Source organism: Leopardus geoffroyi, chromosome A2, assembly GCF_018350155.1.
Source record: "Leopardus geoffroyi isolate Oge1 chromosome A2, O.geoffroyi_Oge1_pat1.0, whole genome shotgun sequence".
Classification (NCBI taxonomy): domain Eukaryota; kingdom Metazoa; phylum Chordata; class Mammalia; order Carnivora; family Felidae; genus Leopardus; species Leopardus geoffroyi.
In genome coordinates, this window is record NC_059331.1 from 140,934,303 (window position 1) to 140,955,960 (window position 21,658).

The following is a 21,658-nucleotide window of genomic DNA, read 5'->3' on the forward strand; positions in this document are numbered from 1 at the left end:
TCATTTCACAGTGTATACAAATGTGGAATCACTGTGTTCTATACCTGAAACGAATCTAATGTTGGATATCAAGTATATGTCAATAAAAAAATGGTTAAAGTATATTATTATATTTGGCTTATATAAATAATTTTGAAATGAAATCACCTGGAGAGTACTAAGTGGTCAACAAAAGTTAGCATCTATCATATGGCTTTGTTTGGCTCCCACAGTGCTTCATCTCTGCAAATCCTGAGTTGCATTTGAGAAGTTTACAAAAACTGTCTGAGTTTAATGAGGTGTTTTACTTATGATTTTCCCAGGGCAACAAAATTCCTAGCTCTGCTGCCCTCTGATTCACCCATGTCAGGCTGAATCCTCTGAGCCTGGTGTTTAGTCATCTGGCATCCCTGCACTTTCAGCCAGGGGTCTAAGAAATCCATAATAAACTAGATTATGTTATGTCTTCATTGTGTTATCTTTTTAAAGGAGAAAGAATAAAGGTGTTTGGATGTTGACAGGTTTATAGAAAGTCTGCCTCTATAATCTTGACAACAAAACAACGAGACAAACCTGAGCCTTGACTGAAACTTCTGATTTGCTCTGAAGAGACTTTGTGAATACTAGTTTAATTTAAAATGCCAGTGCGTGAGAACGACCAGGCCTGTGTTTTCTCTTGTTGAGAACACATGAAGTTCCTCCAAAGTTTCTCCTTACGACTTTGTTTTCTACCATATTTGCAAGAACCCAGATTTCAAAGAAAAACGAACCCTTTTATTGTCTTGCTCTTCAGCCACAGCCAGATCACCCATCCATCCCCTGTCCTTTTTCTCGCAGATCTGCCCATCAACCCCCACCCCACTTCCTCCACTGCAGGCAAGACTGTTCTTCCTGACCAGATCATCTTCCACTTTGATTTTGTCATTCCCTTGTATAAAGCCAGATTAAGGGACTAGCCACCCTGAAATCGATTTGTAGTACCAATCTATAACGGACTGCTAAAACAAAAATAAACGGAAAAGATGGTGCTAGCTAACATAACCCCCGTTTTATCTCCATATGGGTCTACTTCAGCTAAACTTCATACTCTGCTCAGTGGCCGACTTTTTAAAACACAATAAAAAGCAAAATTTCAAGTATCAAATTATTAGCTTCCCTAATAACTTTCATATTTTAACTGGCCCAGCCCGGACTTAAAATCAAGTCAGTGATTTTCAGTTGTTTATTGAAAATAATCCAAAATCCTCATCTTGCATTCGAGGCCACTTGAACTCTAATTATAATAAGACCCCAAATACTTTCTGACATCAGCTATTTCTTTAAACGTATTTTTTTAAGTTTATTCATTTATTATTTCTGAGAGAGAGAGAGAGAAAGAGACAGAGACAGAGACAGAGAGACAGAGAGGAGAGGGCACACAAGTAGCGGAGTGGCAGAGAAAGAGAAGGATACAGTAACCAAGCAGGCTCCAGACTCTGAGCTGTTAGCACAGAGCCCGAAGCGGGGCTCCAACTCACAAACACAAGATCATGACCTGAGCCAAAGTCAGATGCTTAGCTTAACCAAATGAGCTACCCAGTGCCCCTCGGCTCTCTGTTTCTAGGGAGTTTATTTATGCACCTTCCTGACACTTGGGTTGTTATCCCTGCTCCTCATTATGCAGCCTTTTTCTGAACTTTAATACATAATGTTCAGCCAGGTAGTCATACCAGTAAGCCCCCAGATGCCCTTAAGTGGAAGCTTCTACCTGCCTGTAACCATACTCTAGACCCTTGGACCATTTGAACCAGTTTGACTGGATGAAGTTCATCCACTTCGATTTGGATGAAGCAGTTGGAAGCTGATGACCCTGACTAACAAAATATAATTTATTTGACTCACGATGGTGTGTGTATATGTGTGTGTGTGTGTGTGTGTGTGTGCATGCGCGCACGTGTGTTTAATTTGAATCATGATTTACAAACCCAATTTCATACTAAAAATAAAATCTGAATTCTTGGCTTTCCTTGAAAAAAAAAACTAATGAATTTGGTAATATTAGGATAATATTCTTCCATGTCAACAATTCTCCAGACTCGAGGAGAGCTTATCCTTCAGAGACAGACTTGTGCTTTTCAGTTCTGCACAGCACCTCTGTACCATTTCACTTTATTCTCTTATCTGCTTGGCCTTTGTTGGCATTTGAATAAAATCTCTGGTAGTAAAAATGCTACCTAGATACTCTGCCTTGCAAGTAAATCTTTACCATTTCAGAACCAACATTTGGACTGTGTATTTGAATTTCTGTGTGGCCCATGGACCAGCAGCATCAGCATGAGGCTAGAGCTTGTGAGAAATGCAGAAATCAGGCCCTTCCCCAGACACACTGAATCAGAATCAGTATTTTCAGGTTCCCTGGGTGATTCGTATACAAGTTAAAGTTTGAGAGGCAGTGGGTTACTTCCTTTTTCCCTTTTCTCTTTAACTCTGGCCTCCAATTTGGAAACCAGATACAGGTTTCCAGGTACTGCTCCCAGGTAAAAATAAACTGCTCAAATTTAATCCCTAGATTTAGAACATATTTTGAAAAGTTGTCCATCCTTCAATGTAAGGTTCAAATTTATGTCTTGTCTATGGAGCTTCCCCCAAACACTCAAACACATTTTATACTTTTGCATTTGAGTCCCAGGAGATTTTAATTGCAGCTGGCTAAGGCACCATATCTGCATTGTCCCTAAGAGCTGCCTTCCCAGAATTTGTGGCAAATGCCCCATTTTTCATATCTTGAGGAAGACTTAAAGTCTAGAAAAGGAGGAATAGAGAATTCTCTCTCTGGGTGGGCAAGATGGCAATCTCAGTTTTCTTGGGATAGTGCTGGGTTACACCTGACATACAGGTATTTTTCTGATTAGCAACCCTTTTCATTCTCAAAAGTGTCCCTCTTTTGGCTGATAAATTATAGTCACATCCTATTGATATCTCCCTCCAGTTCCTGTTTTCTATTATGTGATCTTCCTTGGTCAGGCTTGGAATCATGGGAAGGAAAGTGTTCTTTCCCATCACCACTCTTCAGGCATTTAACAACAGAAGGTTAATCCAGACATAATGTTAAGCATTTTTTTTAAAGAACCTAATATTAAAATATGTCTAATTATTTTTAAAAATCAAATATCTGTGAATATTCTTGTTAAGAAGTAACAAAAGAGGGACCAAAACATTTCATTGTTTTCTGTTATGGGTATCTATTTAAAAAACACTAATATTAGGGTAAGGAATTTTTGGTGACTAGGTTCTTCTAATGAAGGAAAAAAAACAGACAACGCGTAAGTTGTCTGTGCTGCCACTGAAGGGGTATCCGGGATATCTGGTTCACAGAACCAGTTCTGAGGTAGAGGAAAAACTCCTTCATTTTGTCAGTAGAAAGCTGTAGACTGGCCCATCGTGTCTAGCTCTCCCATATTTATCTCCTGGTGATCGCTTTAGTTTTTCTCTTCCATCTCTTTTTCCACCTTCTTGGCAAGCCCCCCATCCCTAAAATAGAGCTGCCCCACCATTACCACCACCACACATCACAACCACTGCTATGGCCACCACAGGCAAATAATGATAAAGCCACAGTGAAAGGAGACCGATGTCCGCTCAGTTAGATTGTGGGCGAATTGTTTTCCCCTCTCTTCCAATGCCTCTCAAGTCTAGTAGAAATCACTGATATCTTATTCAAATGAACTCTGCAACTATAATTTAAATAATTTAATTTAAAAAAAGTAATAATTTAAATAAAATTTTGTTCTAGAAATAGGAAAGCACTTTAGTATGAGTTCTTGAACTGAGTCAGAGCAACACAATCATGTCCACTTCTCCTGTGTTTATTCTGAAGGAAAATAGAGTAAGAAAAAAAAAAAGATTCCAAATTCTAAGACTGATCTTACAAAAAGGATATTTAAAATCATGATTCATTCTCAAGATGCTACATGAAACGAGGGTGGGGGAGTTGAGACAGCTTTTCCAAATAAAAATACCTCAAAATAAAAGAAAAAAAATTCTGTTCAAAAATTTATCTGCTCTCTACGATTTCCAAAAATTACATGGGCAAATTCAGCAAACAAACCGCATCCAGCCAGACAAAAGGCAGTTGTGCAGAAGACAGATGTTGTAAATTCTGTTACGCAGTATGAGGTTTAATGTCACTTAACCACGGTCTCCCACTCTGTGTGTGTCCGCTGTGCCTCCCTGGCTCATTTAGGGCCATCGCCACTTTTTCCGTTGCATGAAGATTCTCTCAAATACCAGAGAGAGATGAAGCTATTAAGTGCAGACTAATTACCAAAAGAACAGGAGATTCCTGTTTTCTGACATTAAAAAAAGTATTAGAATCTTTCTAGCAATATATCTTTAATTTTTTTTTCTATTTTTTAATTTAAATTCAAGTTAATAAAGATACAGTGTAGTCTTGGCTTCAGGAGTAGAACCCAGTGATTCATCTCTTACATATGACACCCAGCGCTCATCCCAGCAAGTGCCCTCCTTAATGCCCATCACCCATTTAGCCCATCCCCCCACCCACCTCCCCTCCAGCAGCCCTCAGCTTGTTCTCTGTATTTAATTTTTTTCATGTTTACTTATTTTTGAGAGAGAAAGAGAGACAGGGAGACAGAGACAGAGCGTGAGCAGGGCAGGGGCGGAGAGAGCGAGGGAGACAGAATGTGAAGGAGGCTCCAGGATCTGAGCTGTCAGCACAGAGCCCGATGCGGGGCTTGAACTCATGAACTGTAGATCATGACCTGAGCTGAAGTCAGAGCTTAACCGACTGAGCCACCCAGGTGCTCCTGTTCTCTGTATTTAACTGTCTCTTATGGTTTGTCTCCCTCTCTGTTTTTTTTTTGTTTTTTTTTTTTAGTTTATTTGTTTATGTTGAGAGACAGAGGCAGCACAAGTGGGTGAGGGGCAGAGACAGAAGGAAAGAGGGAATTCCAAGCAGGCTCCACACTGCCAGCACAGAATCCGATGCAGGGCTTGAACCCACGAAGCTGTGAGATCATGATCTGAGCTGAAACCAAGAGTCAGACGCTTAATCAAATGAGTCATCCAGGGGCGCCTGGGTGGCGCAGTCGGTTAAGCATCCGACTTCAGCCAGGTCACGATCTCACGGTCCGTGAGTTTGAGCCCCGCGTCGGGCTCTGGGCTGATGGCTCAGAGCCTGGAGCCTATTTCCGATTCTGTGTCTCCCTCTCTCTCTGCCCCTCCCCCGTTCATGCTCTGTCTCGCTCTGTCCCCCAAAAAATAAATAAACGCTGAAAAAAAATTAAAAAAAAAAAAGAGTCACCCAGGCACCCCAACTTCCCTCTCTGTTTTTATCTTATTTATCCTTCCCTTCCCCTATGTTCATCTATTGAGTTTCTCAAATTCCACCTATGACTGAAATCATATGATATCTGTCTTTCTCTGACTGACTTATTTCACTTAGCATAATACCCTCTAGATCCATCACGTTGTTGCAAATGGCAAGATTTCATTCTTTTTCATTGTCGAGTAGTATTCCAATTATTAAATAAAATATTGAGAACATATGAAAAAATAATTTAACACTTGTACACTTCATCATATTTTAAAAATGTTGACAACTTGCTACATTTGCTTGAATTTTTTAAGTAAATAAAACATTCCACGTATAGTTCGGGACATATAAACTACTCCATTTCTTTCTTCTTGGTCAATCCTTAAAGTCAACCACTGTCTAAAATATGGTTTGTACCCTTTCTACCCATGTTTTTGCAATTTTACTACATGTAGACATTAATACATTATAGACAATAAACACCGCATGGTTTTAAAATTAAACAAGGCTTACTGTCTATATCATTTTTTAACTTGTTTTTTTACTTATGCAAAAAATGCCTTTTTACCTTAATTTCCCATCTTACTCATGTATTTCAAATGTGTTCATATTGATACATGTAGACCTATTATTAATTCATTTTAAATGGAAATGGCATTTCTTTTTCTGCATTTATTACAATTCATCTATCCATATTTCTACTGAAGGTTTAGGGCTCTTTCCCCAACATCTTTGTACCCTGCCTCCATGTGGATAACAGGAAAGAGATTTTCAAAGCTCGAGTATATATCTAAAACTAGTAGTGAAATTTCTAGATGGAAGGCGTGGATTCTAACTGTAGTGAGTATTGCTCAAGTGATATCTAAGATAGTTGTATCTGTTTATATCAGTACCAACAATGCGAGAGAGTTCCATTTCACCAACCATCGGTATATTGGGCTAATTGATTTGACAATCTGATGGTATGAAAAGCTCCTCTTAATTTAATTTGCATTTGCTTGAATACCATTGAAGTATTTTTTTCATGTTTCTCTCCTGCAAATTACCTTATTTATAACCTCTTATTCTTCTGTTGCTTCTTTGCTTCTTTTTTTTATGAATCTGTGGAGTTACCTTTTAGATTCTTAATATTTATTTAGAAGTTAAATATTTTCAAATATTTTTCTTAATGTCTGGCTCGCCTATGCAATTTGCTTTATTGTATTTTTGGTTGACAAGTTTTTAATTTTAATGCAGTTATTTTAAAATGTTCTTATTTTTAAAAATTTTTACTACCTTGTATGAGAAATTCTTCCTGTATTATATACTCCCACGGTTTTTTCTGAAGTTAAAACTTTTCAAGAGTAGGGCCTTGATTTACTTATATAGGAAACTGATACCTTATTTTTCCTAAATGGGTAGCCAAAGTGTCCTGGCTTTTTAAATTGGATGGTCTGTCTTTTTCCCACCAATTCCTGTTGTTACCATTTCTTATGCCAAATTTCTATAAGTGCAGGCACATTCGTTTCTGGCCTCAATCACAGCCACCTTTTAAAAATCACTTTCTGGGGCGCCTGGGTGGCGCAGTCGGTTAAGCGTCCGACTTCAGCCAGGCCACGATCTCGCGGTCCGTGAGTTCGAGCCCCACGTCAGGTTCTGGGCTGATGGCTCAGAGCCTGGAGCCTGTTTCCGATTCTGTGTCTCCCTCTCTCTCTGCCCCTCCCCCGTTCATGCTCTGTCTGTCTCTCTCTGTCCCAAAAATAAATAAACGTTGAAAAAAAAAAACTTAAAAAAAATAAATAAATAAATAAAAATCACTTTCTGCAAAACTGTTAAACTCTTTTAATTATTATAGCTTTTTAACAAGTTTTACAATCTGCATCTCAAGTCCTTCATCTTATATTTTTCTCAAACTTGTCTTGATTCCCCTATTGTTTTCCTTAGATTTGGAGTGTTTCATTGCTGTGTTGATTTCATTTTCAGTCTTTCTTAATTATCTTTTTGCATGCTGAAATTTATTTTCATATTTATCCTGAGAGGTAGTTCTTTTATCTTTGTGTTTATTTTTTCTATATTCATTATTCCTCATCCAGAAGCTTTACAGTTGCCTCCAGCAAGTCCTTAGCTTCCAATCTAGAATGTCTTATCTTGGCAGCCTGGGGTCCTGCCCTACCAGGACAATGCAAATCCAATCATCTAGCTGGATCCAGTAGCTTGAGTCAGGTGCTGTGTGGGAGGCTGCGTGTCTGCCTCCTATGAATGCTGCCACAGACAGTCGTCTGTCTTTTTCTCCCTCTCCCCACAGCTGCAAGAAAACTACTCTCTGGCACTTAGTTTGGCTCTTTGAACCTGACCTCAGGATGATGCGGAGCATTTTGAATCATTAAGTTCTCACCTTTACTCCCCCCGTTTGTTTGTCTTACCCATTCTGGTCTATGGAAGCATGTGTTTGCTTTGGGTGTAGCGTGGAGAAGGGGTTGGGGTAGAGGGATCCTAACTGTACAAACTTCATCTACACTGCAGATCATAAACTTTACAGACAGGAGAACTTATTTATTTATTTATTTATTTAAAAAAAATTTTTTTTTTCAACGTTTATTTATTTTTGGGACAGAGAGAGACAGAGCATGAACGGGGGAGGGGCAGAGAGAGAGGGAGACACAGAATCGGAAACAGGCTCCAGGCTCTGAGCCATCAGCCCAGAGCCCGACGCGGGGCTCGAACTCACCGACCGCGAGATCGTGACCTGGCTGAAGTCGGACGCTTAACCGACTGCGCCACCCAGGCGCCCCAGGAGAACTTATTTAAAAGGTGAAGACATCTGCCAGGTAAATGGACAAATGTGTTTTTCTGACCTATGAATAAGTAAAAGGATGGGAAAATAACACTTATGAATGTCCACTACATGCCAGATACAATATTTGGTGTTCCATTGACTTCATGTGCACCCAAATTCTTTGAGGTACATGTTGTAATTCCAAGTTCAACTAGAGATTAGTGATCACATTGCTAGTACGTGGTAGAGCTGGGATTCAATCCAAGCAAAAATGCTACGAGAGCATATATTTTTTATTTATTGCTCTATTCCTGCACTGAAAGCAGTGCCTGGAACATACGAAGCACTCAGGAATATTCCTTGAATAGATGTTTTCTTCTCACAGTTTTTCTGTGTTCTCCCTACAGTTGTTTCTATTTATAGGGCTTGATCCTTCTAGAAAACTCTCAATCGCTATCTAAACATAGAATTCTTCAGCATTAGGAACTTCTTTACTTTGCCTTGTTTTCTTTTTTGTTTTCTCTCCCACTTGTCTGGCACCGGCTATCTTAACCCTCACCCCAGTGGGGGAATGTCTCTACATTTTTCCCGGAGCTCTCATCTCTCTTGCCAGTAAACGAGCATTGGAGCTAAAACTTTTCCTGCATAGGTTACTTCCTCACAGCCGACACTTTCATGCTTCCCCAGGCCCCATTTAACAATAACACAGTCGTATCTTGTCTTAACCACCTCAACCAAGTGCAGCCAGGGTACCTGCTGCAGAGGTAGGAAGGCAAATGAAGCTATGACTAGGCAATTTGGATAACAGTTTTCCTCCACAAATTCCGACTGTCAAATTGTCTTGGGAAATGTGGCTGATTATACTTAAAAATCACCTCGGTTCTCTTTTAAATTATATCTCCAGATGGAATTGGAATAAAAATTAGGCTTTAAAATATAGTTTCTTTTGCCCCTTCCCTCCTTTTTTAATGACACTCTGACTGGTATTAGGGAGCAATTCGGCTGATGAATTAGTACGTATGTGGGTATACGATCTCTCAGCACAGCTGGAGAAAAGCAGGACCAATCACAGGCCTCACTCACTGCAATTGATTTTCTAAAGAGGACACAAAGCAATTAAGAAAGGAGAAAAATCATGCATTTTAAATCTGTCTGCTACAAGAAAAACACTATTATTATTTCACAGGGCCTGTAAAGGGCTTTGCGTGGTTTGTGATACACCTACCTTTTCTGACGCAGTTATTTCTCAAGACTCAAGCCACACTAATTGCAAGGCTTACCATGACTAGAAATATTCTTATGTTGGAAGATAAAGAGTAAGGAGGAGCTCAACTACACAGTCAAGGGAAAAAACTAGCATTTCTTGTTTTTAGCCCAAATGGACAGCGGGGAAAGGCAACTGGTGGCGCCACTATGCCAATTACTGGGGAATGATTAACTCCTACTTTTCATTTCACCTCTGCAACTAATTAGCAATGGGGATATACAGTCCTCACAAGCCACCCACACGGGGGAACTGGAAATGACCACAGGATCCACCTCGTTCTCCGACCTGAGAATGCATTAGAGGGCGATCAGAATGCAGTCTGTGAATTGACAGCTTCAGAATCATGAGGAGTCTGTTAAGCGTTAAGCGTGCAGTGTCTTGTACTTCATGTACAGAGGCTGTGATTTGAAAAAGTAGCTCAGGTGAATCTGAGGCGGCTGATCCACAGATCACATTTAAAACTCTTTTAAGAGTCTTGTTCATTTTACAGATGAGAAAATGGGCCAGGGGCAGCACGACAGAGTCACTTGGGAAGTTTTTCAGAATGTGCAAGATAAGTCAGGGCAGCTGAGGCTATGCTGTGGCAAAGTCCTTAAATCTCAGCAGCGTAAAACAATCAGAGTCTAAGGCTTGCTCACAATATTTGTCCATCATGGGTCATGATTACCCTGCAATCCAGGCAGAGGGAGGCCTCATATCAACTTATGCTTTTGTACTCGAAAACCCAGAGAACGATGGAGGAAGGCCAACTGTGCACAAGCTTTTAAAGATCTGATATAAATACTATTAAAGAAGCAATATCCTTGATGGACTTGGGAGTCAGAGAGACTTGTGTTTACATCCTCTTACTCCCTTTATAGCCTGTGTGACTTTGGACAAATTGCTTCACCTCTTTTAGTCTCTGTTTGTTCGTCTATAAACTGGGTGTAATACTATTTCTAATGGCTGCTATGAGGTTTATAGCGGACGTTGATACTGATTATCATTACCAAACTAGGTATAAAAATGTACCACGGAAGGAAAAAAACTTACTCCAGCGTTCTTGTTCTGTCCCTTTGCCATACTTGTCACTCTATTTGAAGTCCCTTCCTTTGATCATCTTCTTTCTCCGGCATCCTATCTTTCCTCCAAGATCTGGATTAAGTCTCCACATCCTTCTACTACTAGACATCACCACTCTCATTCAGCATAGTTATCAACTATCTACTGTGTGACTGGCACTATGTTTGATGCCAGAGAAAACAGAAATTAAACAGTATGCTCTATGCTTTTGAGGTATTTAGAGTGTACAGGAGGAGGCAATGATAAAAGCAAAGTGGAACACGTACTATAACACAGGCTGAAGTATCCAAGATGCATCGAGAGCATTGAGGATGATTCCCAGTTTGTATCACTGCCTGATCTGCTTCCTCAAAAACGACAGAGCAAGAGGAGAGAGCATTTCAGGACAAGGGTACAGCATGTGCAAAGACAGAGAGGCAAGAATAGCCACGAATAGTCAATAGTAATCTAGGGACTGTAAATAGTGAAATACTGCTAACATGTAAAACATGAATGTGGGAGACAGGTACTTGGGTTCTGGGAGAGGGTTGTTAGGACAAATCAATGGCAAAATCTTAAACATCCATCAGTGTATACACGCTTTGTTTAGATATTTGTTTCCCCTGTAAGCAAAAGGGAATCACTGAACAACTTTGACCAGGGATACAACAGGACCTGGTTGGCATTTAAAAAATAGTGCTCTGGTAGGAGACATTGGGAAAAAGACTAAAAATGGTCCATGGGAAAGAGATATGGGACAGCCTAAAGAAAGCAGTGCCAGCAGGGAGATGAAGAAGCAGACGGGAGGGGGGATTTAGGAAGTGAGGCAACAGGGGGGCCTGGGTGGCTCAGTCGGTTAAGTGTCTGACTTTGGCTCAGGTCATGATCTGGTTTGAGCCCTGTGTCGGGCTCTGTGCTGACAGCTCAGAGCCTGGAGCCTGCTTCAGATTCTGTGTCTCCCTCTCTCTCTGCCCCTCCTCTGCTCGTTCTCTGTCTTTCTCTGTCTCTCAAAAATAAACATTTAAAAAATTATTAAAAAAAAAAAAAAGTGACACAACATAGACTGATGATTTGAAGCACCTGAAATGGCACACAGGTTTCAGACCTGGGAATGGGGTGAAGGCTAGCAGGTTCTGGGAGATAAAGAAAACAGAAGGAGCAGCAGGTGGTGGACAAAGTGGGACTGTGTGTGATTGAGGACATGGGGGTGGGGGTGGGGGTGGGGCTGGAGGAGGATGAATCCCCAGAGACCCATCTGCCTTTTAATTACATGTCTAGACACAAATTATTTGTTTAAATCATTTGGTGTGTATTTATATACAACCTTAAATTTGTGGTTAATGTTTGCCACAGTGTATACTGACTTTTCAAAAACGGTGCAGGCTTCTTGAAAGCAGAAACATTAATTTAAACTTATGTTTACATACCACAGTTCACTTAGCACAACACATTGGGCTTAGCAAGGTCTCATAAAATATTCATGAAAAAATACGTATCAAATTTGGATTTCCTCGTTTTGTTCATCTACCACATTACTATTAGCATGACTTCTGCCTTTTTTTTTTTCTTGCCCTACATCATATTGATGCTCTTTTGTGACTGAAGTGCTTACTTTCTTGGAGTTTACAGCATTTCCCCCCATCTCTTAAGTCCCTACTATGCTTTAAACCAACATTTAGAACAATATCAATTATTTCTATTGAAATGCTTGTTTGACTTGTCCCTTTCAAAGTTCAGTATGTTTTCTTGGAGTTTTTCCCCTTTGCTCTTCTTTCACTTGTCATCATTTTAAATTCTCTGAAATTTTCGTTTCTCTGTCAGAATTTCCTCCTTCTGGTACATCCTTTATCACTTACAAGGTTACATTTCTCTACAAGCGTGATATTTTCCTGTTTTGTTTTTGTTTTAGATTTGGCACAGGTCTGTCATTTGTATCATTTCTTCTATTTATTATAATTTCTATTATAACTTTGAAACTCATGACATATCAGATGAATACATTGTGAGGGAAATGCAGGTAGCACATGACAGTGCAGATATAGAGCTGCCCTTAACGCCACAGTCCCTCCCTCCCTAACCCGTGTCGCGACTGCGCACTAATGCTCTGCCGTGTTGACTCTGCCATTCTCTTTTCTCTCCAAGTCTCTCTTGGCGTAAAATATTTTGCAGAGAGATCCTGGAGTATCTGAGAGATAATTAAAATCTGGTTTCGGTTTTATAACCAATTAACTAGGACATGCTGCTCAGTTTCTGTGTGGCTGTTTCCCCTCTCTTTATCTCAAAAAGGGGTTCTAATTAGGGATAAACCAGGGATAAGCCAGATCGAGTGAGATACAACTGGAAGAAATGCACTCTATACACAGAAAACATTATTGCTCAATTTTCTCCTCTTACTGCTCCTCAAAAAACCCTGGCCTTCTTCTTATCTTTTTGTATTATTAATAGAAAATCAAAGAAAAACCAAGAATTGGAAAAATGAGTAAGGGAATGGTAGAGGGTACTGAGAAAAGTAAAAATTAACAAGATGCTAAAAACAGTAATAAAAGAACACAACTGCACAGAGGATATCACTGAAACTATGGCATATGGCCTATGCCAATTTTAACTTTTTATCAGGCAATATTTAAGAAAGTTCCTTTCCAAATTGAGAAAAATTCAGTGCGATTATTAATTTCATTCAAATATTTACATAAATATGAATTATATTTCAGGCTTGTTTTATTGATCACTAGCTACTCACTGGAGAAGGACTAAGACTACCTTTATTGTTTATATCATAATTAAAAACTGATGTTTCATTGTAAAGCAATAAGAAAGCGTGATTCCTTTAGTAAAGTGACATTTATCCCAATGTATTAGGAGTATAATTATTACCATTGTGGAAGCTGTAAGAATACAGATATTCAGTTGTGGTTGAGATCACAGCTCTGGAGTCAGACAGATGTTGACTGGAAACATCTATATAGCCACATTTTGGTAATCTGTTTACTTGTTTCTGTCTCTGTTTCTAATCTGCAGAACTGGACTAATAATAATACCTAATTCATAAGGATTAAATTTGAGCTTCTGTTTGACTTATGCCCATGAGCATAGTCTCCTTTGCTATGAAATATTTCCATGAAAACATTGAAAATCACAGTCTTAAAATTTCTTCCAACTACAAGATCGTAAGATGCCAATCGGATGCCATGACTCATAATGAACATTTGGGTACAGGTGTGAAGGGAAGGTACAGCATATGCTGACAAGCTGACATGACCAGCTTGTACAGCTGAAACTCTGGGACATTCAGCAAATGACACACATGTAAGACTGCTACTTTGGTTCTCATATGCCCATCTGCAGTAGTTAGAATCACTGCAATTTTCTAACTTGAGGATGTTGAATAGCAAGAGGTCAAGTGAGGAAATGGCTAAGATACACCCCTTCTGTATTTTGACCTTCTAAAGTATCATCACAAGGAGAAATGCCTGAGTTGTTGATAATGATCATCAAGCCACACTTTACATAACTATTCGAAATAGAGGGTAAATCTTCAAAAAATACAAAATACAGAAAAGACTAAAACATAATCACTGGGAAAGCGTGAAGTCTGAGTTCCGACAGAATCTGTGTTTAAATCCAGTTTCCACAGCATCTATGTGACCTTTGTTGGGTCACATACTTTGTGCATCAGCTTCCCCAAGTGGAAAATGAGAATGATAGAACATATGTGACTGTCTTATAGGTTTGTAATGAAGGTTAAATGAGATAATTCAGATAAAGCAGCTGGCAGAATGCCTATAACAGAGGCATGTTCTGCAAAGGGAATTCCTTCTTCTTCCCTTTGAATATTGTATTGCAAAACTACTAAGGGTCTCTAATTGTTAATGCCACATTTCTTTTTTTTTAATGTTTATTTATTTTTTAGAGAGAGAGAGGGAGAGAGAGAGAGCGCGCGCATACAAGAGCATGGGAGGGGCAGAGAGGGAGACAGAGGATTCGAAGTGGGCTCTGAGCTCTCAGTGGGGCTTGAACCCATGAATCATGAGATCATGACCTGAGCTGAAGTTGGCTGCTTAACCTACTGAGCCACCCCTGTACATTTCTAAACTGCGATGGAATTAAGGTAAGGGTTAAGGCCAATCTATAGAAACAACTCAATAAGCAGTAGGAAAATGAAAAAAAAAATCAGTCAATAATTCATTGTTCTGACATTCACGCAGAATTATTGTATTTTTATAAAGCAAAATTGATTTTTTGTTTTGCTTGAATTCTTTAGTTGTTCTGTTACTGGCTGTTTAGAAGCATAGGGTTCTTCAGTTTGGTCATCCGAAAGTTACAATAAAGTTATTTGCATCCATGTCAAAATAGCCTCTACTTTAAGTTCATACCCTCCAATGCCCCATATTGTTTGAAAAAAAAAGTTCTGCTTTCATTGTAAGCAACAGTTAAAATACTATTGAGTTTATTTAGCAGTTGATTGAATGATTAAATATGCATTTGAAGTAGCCAAAAATGAAATCATCCTATTGTACTAGGAAAAAAACCTCACATTAACACTGATTGAATTTTAACAAATGAGTTGATTAGTGGAAAAGGAAAGAGGAACACAGTTCATCAAATGCAACATGATGCCAGGTCCCTGGTTTCTCCACAGACCTAATGTACTCCTGTCATAGTGCCTTGAAAAAAAAAAATTAATGACTGTATTTCTTAACAAGAATATACTTTCTGATTAATGAATCATGCACTGAAACCTCTGCTTTTTATTTAGTTAGTTGTTCTCCCTTTCAACGAATTTATATTCACTTCCTCTGAAAATTATGGAAGATAATCAAAGTGTCATGCACATGTATGTCAAAGGAGCAGCACAGATGATATATAGTCATAGCGTAAGTTTGTACTGACTAGCTTGATTTCTTATTTTCTCTGCCATAAGTAAGGATTTAGGCTGAAACTAATCCAGAAATATTAAAATATAGCAGGGGTCCAGGTATGAGCCAGGATGTATTCATGATAGAATGGTAGAATTCAGCCAGGTCTGGGGGGCCCACAGGACCAGGGGAGTTTGAAAGAGGAGGCCATCATGCACACCAGACAGAGTAACAACTCTTTGAAGGGGGTTCAGATAGAGCAGCATTCACATTAGAGTCCCATGTCTGTAACTGCCAGAGACTCGTATAGGAGTCCTCAGAAGTAGCTGATACAGGAAGCAGAAGGGGGGTGAGAGAAAGATTAATCACGCAAAATTTGAAAAACAAAACCAACTAAACCAAAGCAATGGATAGGGCCTACTGTTTTCACTAGAAATTCTTTAAGGCTTTGAGGGTTCAGACAATGTTTGACCAAAAAGGGTGGGAGTCCTTCCCTTCCTCAACAGGGAATTGTGAGTCATCATTGTGAGGACAGAGAGGCCCAGCCTGGGAGGCTGCTACAGCTGGATGGCTGTCCCCTGCACGAGGCAACAAGTAGCCAGGGGCAGTAGAGGCCAGTCCCTTCCCCAGCTTTACAGGCAGAGGAGACCTTGGTAGAATCAAAAAGGATTTTTCATTAGCTCACATGAATTTCCTTCAGAGATTCCTAGATCAGTGGTAGGCTTTTGAGGGAGACTGAAAGATCCACCATATTATAATTACTGTGATTCTACTTCAACGTAAACTGGCAAAACCTTGATTAATATTTGTTAGAGAACATCAGAAAGCCATCATGGGGTGGTAGGAACTGCACCGGCTGTGGATGAACACATTTAGGGAGACTCTTGCTGCCCTACTTACTGTGTGCCAGCCACTACTGATGAATGCTTATGCATTTAATCTTCACAACAAGCCTGTTACTCTCCCAGGCTTACATACAAGAAAACAGAAGCCCAGAGAAGTTAACTAATTTGCCCAAGTCACACAGCTTGTAAGTGGTATATCTGTGACCTAAAGCAGAGAGTTTAGCTCCAGTGATTGTCCTCTTACCAAGTAACACTCATTACGCTCACTAAATGCTTGCTGATTCAAATCATTTTACCACGGGATTAAAAATGTCTTGGGTTTATTGTTCTGGACTTTGACTACACTTAAAAGCAAACAGAAAAATGCTTGTAAGTACACCGAACTGAAATAAGATCTCAAATGATTGGAACATGGTACAATCATTTATTAAGTTTTCTAACTAACTGAGGAAAATTACATCATGCTTTCAACGTTTTCTCATTCCATAAGGAAACTAAATTTCCAGGAGGTTTAGTGGCCCACACTGAGCCATGGAGCCGACAAGTAAATTAGTCTGTGCTAGACCCTGGGGCTCCCGGTTATTCTTCTAGCTCTTTCCCCAGTATCCCAAAGCTGCCTGGCCTTGGGAGATGGGATCGTGCTAACCCAGGATCGTCCCTGGAGATTGATAACTAGAATGACAAGATCTCAAGGGTTGTGCTTCTTTTGTTCTTTGTCTCATCTGGTTAACCAGAAAGAGAACAATTCTGATTGAATATGTTATTTAATTATTCTAGTTAGTCATACTGAGGATCAACCAACTTTAAACATTAAAAAGGGGAAAAGTGGACAAAACACAATGTACGACCATCCTGACTTCAAACTCAGAGTGGCACCACCCATCCAGTTCTGAACAAGTCAATTACACAGAAACTATTAAAGGACAGCTAAATAAACCAGGAAATCCACCAGCCTATTCTCCAGGTTCACTTACCTTGGTGCGAAGGATGATTGGCAATGGCAGTAAAACCAACAGAGTGAAAACTACCAGGAAAAACTTACGATAAACTAGAACATAGCTGAGGACGTTCATTGTCCTGAGCAGACACGTTTGATAGTGCTCTTCTCAAAATAAGGCAGGTGTTAAATAACCAACACGGATTAATATTTCTCCAGCCCATCATCATCATTTACTGCACTAGATGGTTCAACATGAGTTAAAATTAAATCTTGATTTTTTATTGTTTTACTGTCACAATTAACATGGAGAGAGAAGCCCAAGTGTTCGTAAGAAATCACATGCCACTTGCTGGTATGGATTTTGAAAGATACAACTGATTTTTCCCTATTTAATTTGTTCACATTAACTAGAACATTTATTGGCCATATCTAGGGGAAGGCAAAATAGTGAGGTTTGTTGATGTTGCCCACAGTGAGGCCCCTCTGCCCCTTTCAATGTCCCCTGACTTCCGGGCTCCATATTTGGGTGGTGCTTTGAGCAATCTCTATCGGATGCCCCCAGTGTCCTTTCTTTTTTTTTTTTTTTAATTTTTTTTTTTTTTACATTTATTTATTTTTGAGAAACAGAGTGAGACAAAGCATGAGCGGGGGAGGGACAGAGAGAGGACACACAGAATCTGAAGCAGGCTCCAGGCTCTGAGCAAGCGGTCAGCACAGAGCCTGATGCGGGGCTCGAACCCACAGACTGTGAGATCATGACCTGAGCCGAAGTCGGACGCTCAGCCTACTGAGCCACCCAGGTGCCCTGTGCCCTTTCTAAGAAAGTGCATTTTCAGTGTGTGAATTGAAATAGCGATTTCCAGCAGTAGGAATTTCAGTGTATGGCAGTGTGAAAGGTAAAGGTTTTGGTACAGATTTTTCTAGGGCTTCTCAGGTAATGTGTTGAGGCAGCCCTCTGCACTGCCTATGTGAAGTATGGCTCAGAGAAGAGCTCCTGACCTCTCTCATTTAGGAATTCTCTGCCCTTATTCAAAAGATAAATAACACTGCTTCTGATGTTGAGCAGCATTTTTCTCCCAATATCACACTCAGTTGCACAATGATTTACTCACTATTTGAAAGCAAAATTCTGTGTATTTCTTGTACCCCGTTGTCTCTTTTGATAGAAAACTAAAAGTTATCATAAAGCCTTATATAAGCCCTCCGCTGTTCCACTTTTTCATGACTAAGTTGACACTACTGGGCTGATTCTGACTAGATAATTAACAGGAAATCTTCCCAGAGATAAGTCATTGGGGCCATTCAAGGGGTGAGAGAGAGTGTGTGTGTGTGTGTGTGTGTGTGTGTGTGTGTGTGTGTGTGTGTGTAAGCACATGTGTGAAGATGGTGACTGTTCTCACAGTGATGTGGAGGATGTATTTCAAAACCGCTCAGGGCTAGGGACTCTGGTTTGTTTCTAATTGTGTTGTAAATTAATAATGTGATACACTTCAACTAAATAACTACTATGCACCTAGCCCTAGGTATAAACAGAACACATTTTTTTTTATGATTTATAGTCAATTTCTCTTGGTATAAATAACCTTACTTTTATGTAGTCTATGGTTAGCATTTAGACCTTATTTCTAATTCCACACTAATGTAACTGCTTTCTTTTCCTATCAAAGAAGATAATTCTTTCACCAACGTTTGCCTTATTATTAACGTAGATGAGAAAGCACTTTTCCCTCTAAATGTCTAAATTTCTAAAGATATATCACAGATAGTGATTCAGGAAAATCAGCAGAGTATACAGAAAAAAAGTCTCCAAACCAGAAAGGTACATTACTTCTTAAATTTCTCAGGTGAAAAAAAGAGAGGGCAATTACCAATAATAGTAATAAATAATGAGGAATAATAATAAGTGTTTTAAAGAAACACATTAAAGGAACACAATTACCCAAAACAGTTTCAATACTTCTTTTCTTTTTTTTCCTCTATGTAACACTCTGTACAGTTCATTGAATGTTTTTTAGGAAACCATTCCTGTTCTTAAATTTCCTTAGGCCACCTGGTGAGCCCATTTGAGCCTCACTTTCTTATCTTAGAGAATTTTACTTTATGAAATGATACCAAAAATGAAAAGGCATTTGTGTGACATTTAACAGAAATGGGGGAACAGTGGCTCTCAAACCAGATGGAGACTGAAGGAAAAACTCTTGACATTTGTCAGTGCCTCCTTTCTATGCCTTATTTTCTCTATTCTGGTGCTCTTCTCACCAGACTAAGGCTTGTAAGACCCTCCTACTGTGGCCCGAGGCTGTAGCCAGCTCAGTCCTCTGTGTGTGCCCCTTATTACAAAATGGTTACACCTTTTCTTTATGTCCAGCCAATCTCTTGTTCCTCACTCTCACAGAGAGAAAAGATCTGACAGGATAATTAACACTAGGCATGAATGACCGATATGAGCTGCATACCTCTCTAAGAGTCACCAGAGAATGACACTCTTAATGGGAGACTTTGGGCCCCTTGGCAACATATCTTAGGGTGTCCTTCAAATCACATCACATTGTTAACCAGTTCTACCACTGCCAAAGTGCACCCCTTCTTTGTACAGAAAAACATAACTCTCCTAATATATCACAACTGTGCTATGTTTTACCTATCTGATCTAAAATGAATTATGCCAATGTATAATCACGGATTAATTCACTTAAAACATGTTCTTTACAAATGCAAAAATATTAGAAACATTATTCATTTATTTAAAGTTATTTACTATGTGCCAGGGAGTTTACATAACCACCTTGTTTAATCTTCAAAACTCAATACAAGGTATTGATATTGTAGGTATTGTTATAATTATTTCTCTTTTATAGATTTGGAAATTAAAATCCAAAGAGATGCAAAACGTCCCAGGTACTAAGTGATATAATAATGATTTAAATCCAGTTCTTTCTGGTTCCTAAGGCAATGATGTTTTCTTAACTATGTCATACGTCACCATAATGACTATTAATCTGAGACTGATACTAACCATCAGAACTAGAATTTGTATATAGACATGATTTGGTTGGCTTAGAAATTGTAACTATAGGGTTTGCTTCCTTTTTTATGTTCCTTGAGCCTTATTATTGAACGTAACATGTGAAACTCAGGTTCCAGCATGAAGAAAAGAAAGATTCTTTCTTTATATATTCTGATTACCTGCATAAAGAAGTTAGGTTGACTAGGATATGTAAGCTGCATAGGCAGTCTATACTGTCTATGGAGTGGAAATGTGACTATCCTACATGCTTCTCTCAGGCTTGTTTTCTGGGTATATATTTCTTATCCTACATTTGCTCCCAAACTTGTGCTTTTCTTCAGGCTTTTCCCTCTTCCAAGAATATGCTTCCCTTCTCTAAATTTAAATCCCACCAATCCTTGAAGTGTGACTTGTAGCTTCATCTCCAGTCTGCTGCCTTCTATAAATCCATCCTGACAGTTCCTGACTTCCCATGCACCCACCCAAGAGCCTCACTGGCCAAACAACATCCAAACAATCTGGAGTGCTTGACAAAGGTAAAGATCCCTGCCCTGTTGGGTCAAAATGTGGCTGCATGTTTAGATGGCTCCCAACATAGCTTTCATGCACACTAATATTTGAGAATCACTGACTTAGTATCTGTAAGGTACATTCTTGCCTGTAAGTAAACTGGCTTACCTGAATTACTATTTTATTAATACATGTAAATTTTAAATCCTCAGTAAGATTGCAAACACTTTGAGTCCAGGGGACATTAATTTACTCCCCTTATGTCTCTAGCAAGCTGCTAGAGACAAGTGAATATTCTGTGAAAAGTTTCTCTAAACTTACCTACAGATATAGACAAGAGGGAACTGATTAGCCTCACTGCTGAGAGAGTATGGTTTCTAAGAGGAATTCTTCAATAGTGTATTAGGTCTGCAAAGAGACATGGCTTGTCCCATGGGGGAATATCTGCTGCATTGCAAATATACCCACAAAGTGTGCATACTCAGTATATACTTTGACTAGAAAAAAAAAAGTCAGAATGCTTTTACTATTGGTGAAAGCAGATAGGCACATTTGTATTTAAAACAAACAAACAAACAAACAAACAAACAAACAAACAAACAGGGGCGCCTGGGTGGCTCAGTGGGTTAAGCGTCCAACTTCGGCTCAGGTCACGATCTCACAGTTTGTGGGTTCGAGCCCCGTGTCGGGCTCTGTGCTGACGGCTCGGAGCCTGGAGCCTGGAGCCTGCTTCGGATTCTGTGTCTCCCTCTCTCTCTGCCCCTCCCCTGCTCATGCTTTGTCTCTCTCTGTCTCAAAAATAAATAAAACATTAAAAAAAAACAAACACTGCGTTTGCTTCAATTATGTGCTCCTATTTTCATTCCTCGAATTTTTAGACTTCAAAGTGCATGCCAGTTTTAGTTGATTGCTATTGTTAGACAATTAAGTCAAGGAATGTAGGTCAGATTTTCTCCTCACAGTTCATTTGTTTCTAAGCCTCGACTAGTTCCTAATTTTGTCACTCATTCATGGCGCATCTCCATTTATATATTCTGGTTACATTTATAAATTCCACAACTTCCGGGCCCTGCACTGTGAAGGGTTTCACTCTCTGAATGATGTATGTGAGTTGTGCCCCAAGCCCCTTTTTGATATTATGAAA

The 21,658-nt window shown here is 39.4% G+C and overlaps 1 protein-coding gene across 4 annotated transcripts in view; it reads right to left on the bottom strand.

The window, feature by feature from the left end:
* SLC13A1 (solute carrier family 13 member 1) overlaps window positions 1–17,138 on the bottom strand; it is a 143,882-nt gene extending 126,744 nt beyond the window's left edge. For all 4 annotated transcript variants that reach the window (XM_045495476.1, XM_045495478.1, XM_045495477.1 and 1 more), the window contains exon 1: window positions 17,032–17,138. In XM_045495476.1, the coding sequence (XP_045351432.1) occupies window positions 17,032–17,130 (99 nt within the window). In that variant the 5' untranslated portion in view covers window positions 17,131–17,138. The remainder of the gene's footprint in view (window positions 1–17,031) is intronic.
* Window positions 17,139–21,658: the final 4,520 nt, after the last annotated feature.